This window comes from Sinocyclocheilus anshuiensis, unplaced genomic scaffold, assembly GCF_001515605.1.
Source record: "Sinocyclocheilus anshuiensis isolate Anshui unplaced genomic scaffold, SAMN03320099.WGS_v1.1 scaffold1816, whole genome shotgun sequence".
NCBI lineage: Eukaryota > Metazoa > Chordata > Actinopteri > Cypriniformes > Cyprinidae > Sinocyclocheilus > Sinocyclocheilus anshuiensis.
The window spans coordinates 159,836-165,061 of record NW_015557182.1 but is presented as its reverse complement, the minus strand read 5'-3'; the positions used below and the strand labels follow the sequence as shown (position 1 = coordinate 165,061).

The window sequence follows — 5,226 nt, the reverse complement described above, 5'->3', positions numbered from 1 at the left end:
ATAATTATTATTTATAATATATATATATATATATATATGTGTGTGTGTGTGTGTGTGTGTGTATAATTATTTAAATATGTGAACATTTTACATTTGTTTAGTATATTTTTAAGATCTTATTATAGGGAGCCTTTGCCGTGACACATATGGTCCCACATATTTTAATGTCATAACAGTGGCATCTCAGTAGTACACAATCTTTTGAATTATTTTTAAACTGTTTCAGTGTTTCAAAGATTCAGTGGTTAAAGATTAAGAGATTTAATTTACATCAGTGAACCAACATTAGTCAGCAAGCACCTTCAGTTTTAATCTGAACATCTCTCTGCCATAAAAAAAAAATGCAGCAATGAGTTGACTCAACAACAACTAATATTACTGTCATATCGTCAAACTATTAACACACACACACACAAAAAAAGTACGTCAGCTGCAAATCATGCAAAGAGACTTTTTGGTGTATTGTATTTTAAGTATCCATATCAAATAGCAAATCCAGTGAGAAAACTATAAGAAGAAGATTGCATATAAATTACCCACTGATGGAAATAAACCAAAAAAATGTCCTGGGGCAGGCACCCTAAAAAATAATCTATATTGGCTTAAAGTGTTAATAGATGTGAGCTGTCATTGATAAATAAATAATTGCAAAGTTTAGATTTTATTTTTTATTATACTGACAATCATATTAAATAAATTCAAACACAATGCACATGAATACTAAATATTTACAAATATTCCGTTAAGCATATGAATATACTACATAAATGCTTTAAGCTGCCTGGCCCCAGTTGTTGGTCTCGGATTTTGTTTGCCATGCGCTCCCTTTTTTCTGGAGGTGACCAGCTCACACCTACATGGTCCTGTTGAAGGAACAGACATAAAGATGTAACACAGCAGATTTTTTGAGAAAATCTAAAGATATATTGCTTCTGCCATTTCAGTACTGTATGAGGGAGGTTTATGAATTGAAATGAATATACTTATCCCAGACTAACTTACATATTGAAATATAATACATACAGTTTTAAATAGCGAATTCGGAAAATAGAAGCTTTAGTGCATATGTTTTTAAATAATTCTAAGTAAAACTGTGGGATAGAAGGTACTAACCATCTTCAGGGTGAGCTGGGACATGGGCTGTGGGGCTTGATGGTTCTGCCTCCCCAGTTTAGGCTTCAGTGGCACCTTGTCGATTTCCACACAGAGTATTTTTTGCGGAGGCTCACACACATCTATATTGTCCTGTTGAAGAAACAGACATAACCATGAAATGCTGGGCAGGTTTAAGGAGTGCTTCTTAAATACAAAGATATATCTTTCTATCATTTGAAAAAATAAATTCATGTGATTTTAAATAAATGACCTAGAAAACATAGTTGCTTAGGTGAAGACAGTGTTTAATTTATCGAATAAATCTGAAAATAAGTAAAAATCAGAAATGGAAAGAACTTACTGATACCTTCTGCTGCCTCCGCTGTCTCCACTGCTCCCTCCGCTTCTGCTTCTGCTGCTCTGTGATTCTAGGGTTTGCTTCCTGTCGTGGGGAGCTTCTGGTCACAAGTGCTCCCTGTAAGGTCCCAGAATACACAGGCGCCACTTTTGAGGTCCTGGAGGGCATAGGTAATCCCTGGGTGGAAGAGACAGGCATGCTCAGATGCTCAGCAAGCCTCCGTTTTCCTGCCTTCATGGTTCTGTTGGGCACTGCTGCTTCCTTCAGACACCCAGTGGGCAGTGGAGAACTGGCAAGCACTCCTGCTCCCTGTGAGGTCCCGGTATGTACAGGGTTCCTATCAGGTAAAGGTGCTTCCTGTGGGGACTTGGAAGACACAGGTTTACCCTGCGCAGGAGAGGCTTGAGGCTTCTGCTGGAGCAGTTCCTTCCTCAGTGGCTCTGATATTTTGAGCCTTTGCCTCTCTGCAGCCTTTATGGGCACGGGTGCTCCCTTCTCAGAAGAGGCTCTGAGTGACACCTGCAGCAGCTCCTGCCTCAGCCGCTCAGGTATCTTAAGCCTCTGCTTCTCCTGGGTCTTTTGAGGCACAAGTTCTCCCTTCACAGATGAGTCTCGGTGCGACAGCTGCAGCAGCTCCTGCCTCAGCCGCTCAGGTATCTTGAGCCTCTGCCTCTCCTGGGTCTTTTGAGGCACAGGTGCTCCCTTCTCAGAAGAAGCTCTGGGTGACACCTGCAGCAGCTCCTGCCTCAGCCGCTCAGGTATCTTCTTCTCCTGGGTCTTTTGAGGCACAGGTGCTCCCTTCTCAGAAGAAGCTCTGGGTGACACCTGCAGCAGCTCCTGCCTCAGCCGCTCAGGTATCTTCTTCTCCTGGGTCTTTTGAGGCACAAGTTCTCCTTTCACAGATGAGGTGCGGTTCGACAGGTGCAGCAGCTCCTGCCTCAGCGGCTCAGGGATTTTGAACCTGTGCCTCTCTGGGGTCTTGTTGGGTATAGGTGCTCCCTTCTCAGAAGAGGCTTGAGGCTTCTGCTGCTGCAGCTCCTGCTTTAGTGGCTCAGGGATCTTTAAATTTTGCACCTTTGAGGCAGGCACAGGTTCTCTCTGTAGAGACTTTTTAGGCACTGGTGCTCCCTGTGGGGACCTATCAGGCACAAGTGCTCCCAGTTCATTAGCGGCCCGTAGCAGGTGCTGCCTCAGATGCTCAGGGATCCTGAGTTTTCCACGTTGTTGGAACCCAGTGGGCACAGGATGTCCCTGGGGGGAGCCCGCAGGCACCGGTGCTCCCTGAGGCTTCTTCCGTCGCCACTCTTGCCTCTCTTGCTTAGTGGTCTTCAGTGAGTTCCCACACTCAGCCTTCTCAGACCCAGCAAGGACAGGTGGTCCCTGAGGCTTCTTCTGCCTCCACTTCCTCTGTTGCTCTGTGGTCTTCAGCGTTGCATCTGAGAAGTCTGAGTGCAGAGACTCCGCCTTCTCCGATGCATTGTTGAAGACCAGGGATGAGGTGTGGTCCCTCTTCTCAGCATAGACAGGCACAGGTGCTCCCTTTTGGGACCTGGGAGGCATGGGTGCATTCTGTGTATTCTTCTGCCTCCACAGTTCCTTGGTATTCAGTGTTGCATCTGAGAAGCCTGAGTGCGGGGACTCAGCCTTCTCAGATTCATCACTGAAGACCAGGGATGGGGGGCATGGATTTTCTCCTGCCTTTATTGTTCCCCACCACTGCACTGAGGTGAGGTCCCCATATTCAGGCTCCTCAGATATAGGAGAGGAGACCTCCATTATTGCCCACCACCACCCTGCAGCAAGGGCAGTGGTGAGCTCATCTGAGAGCTCAGAAGATGAGGACTGCACTGCACTCTCAGGAAAACTGGTGGGGATGGTTGATATAGTCATGTTGATGTGTGATTCGATGGTGAAAGATTATCAAAGAAATGAACAATACTGCTTTTGTCTTTATATCTGTAAAACACTGTGGCAGAAAGAGAAAGGCAAGAGATATATAATAGTAAACATTTAAGAGCCTGGAAGTTGGTGATGTTAGATTTTTTTTTATTTACAGGTACAGTTTTCCAGTGTATGCCCATGCCCAGTGGGGGTCCACAAGTGGAGTTTTTATTAACATTATTTTACCAATTAATGTGCATAACTCAGATGCTTATAATGTAAATGAAAACATTAAACAAAAAATCTAATTCAGATGTAAAGAGCATACTCACGATCACTCGCCAAAACTCTCTACAAAATGCATGATGCATCTGCACTCATATTTATAGACTACTCACGAACGTTCTATGGAATGCAGCGATCATAATGACGTAACAATTGACTGCGCCCACTGGTCTCATTGGCTGAAAATTATCTTAAAAAGACACATCTGCTTTAAATATTAAAATTATTACAAACCATTATAGAAATAAAATGTTATCTATAAAAAATAGCTAGATTTATTGCAAAAATAATATAATAAGCGCTTGTATGACAGCAGAGCGCAACAGCCAGCGCATTAAGTTGTCTATAACTTACAGTATACTTTGCAACGCTGCAAATGGGGTGATTTTAGGTCATGCCCTTTGTCGGTATGACCGCTCGAACACGTCCGGTGACTTCACCGCCTGATGGCAGTTTGACGCCATTCTTCTGGCATGATTTGTTTAATTATTGACTATTTGAAAAATTTAGCACCGTCATATTTGCAAGAATGAAGATTGTCACATTTATCTTTAACAATATAAAAAGAATAGCAAGCACAACCATTAATATCTATGTACAATATCTATGTTTTATTTGATGTTTTATTATTATTATTACTGTTGTTGTTGTTGTTGTTGTTGTTATATACATTTATTATGAATGTGGGTTGGTCATAATAAATCAGGCAAAAATACTAAAATCCCACCACTGCACAAATTGATAAATGCCTAATGCTTCGCACTTTTACCAACTCAGTGTTCAGAGCTGTAGTGTATGACTGCCGTTTGGCTGGGAGAGCACACTCAGCCAGGGCTGTTCGAATCTGAAATTCGATTCTAAGAATCGATTCCTCACTGTTGTTTTCGATTCTTTTTCGATTCTTGTTTTTTTTAGATTGAAGGAACCTATAATCTCACCATGACTGCAGGATAAAGGTCGTAGAAAGTATCCTTCTCATAATATGAAGCTTTATTTGTAAAAAAAAAAATGACGATACATAAATTGTAATTTTGTCTGCTTTGCCCGTGAAACTAGTCATAGCCCACAGCTAGGGTTGCCAACTTCAACTTATATATATATTATACACACACACACACACACACACACACGCAGGTATATCTTTTAGATTTGTAATGTTTTTTAAATGGATTCTCTTATGCTCATCAATGCTGTATTTATTTGATCAAAAATACAGAAAAAAACAGTAATATTGTTAAATATTATTGCAATTTCTAGTATTGGTTTCCTATCTTAATTATTATACTTTAAAATATAATTTATTTCTGTGATGCAGCAGCACTGAATTTTCAGCATCATTACTCCAGTCCTCGGTGTCACATGATCCTTTTATAAATCATTCTTATTCTGATTTATTATCAGTGTTGAAACTGTTGTGCTGCTTAATATTTTTTTGGAACCTGTGTTCCATAAATAAAATAAAAAGTTAAAAAGAACAGAATTTATTAAAAATAGAAATCTTTTCTAACAATATCACTTTTTATCAATTTAACACATCCTAAAAGTATTCTAAAAGTTTCTTTTAAAAAAAAAGAAAAAAAGAAGAAGAAAAAAAAAAAGAAATTTAC

At 40.6% G+C, this 5,226-nt stretch overlaps 1 protein-coding gene across 1 annotated transcript in view; it reads right to left on the bottom strand.

Annotated features, from left to right (window-relative positions):
* LOC107678661 (neurofilament heavy polypeptide-like) overlaps positions 1 to 3,343 on the bottom strand; it is a 4,880-nt gene extending 1,537 nt beyond the window's left edge. The window contains exons 1-3 of the mRNA XM_016474014.1: positions 1,457 to 3,343; positions 1,114 to 1,245; positions 787 to 863 (exon numbers count right to left, since the gene is read on the bottom strand). Coding sequence (XP_016329500.1) covers positions 787 to 863; positions 1,114 to 1,245; positions 1,457 to 3,343 — 2,096 coding nt within the window. The remainder of the gene's footprint in view (positions 1 to 786; positions 864 to 1,113; positions 1,246 to 1,456) is intronic.
* Positions 3,344 to 5,226: the final 1,883 nt, after the last annotated feature.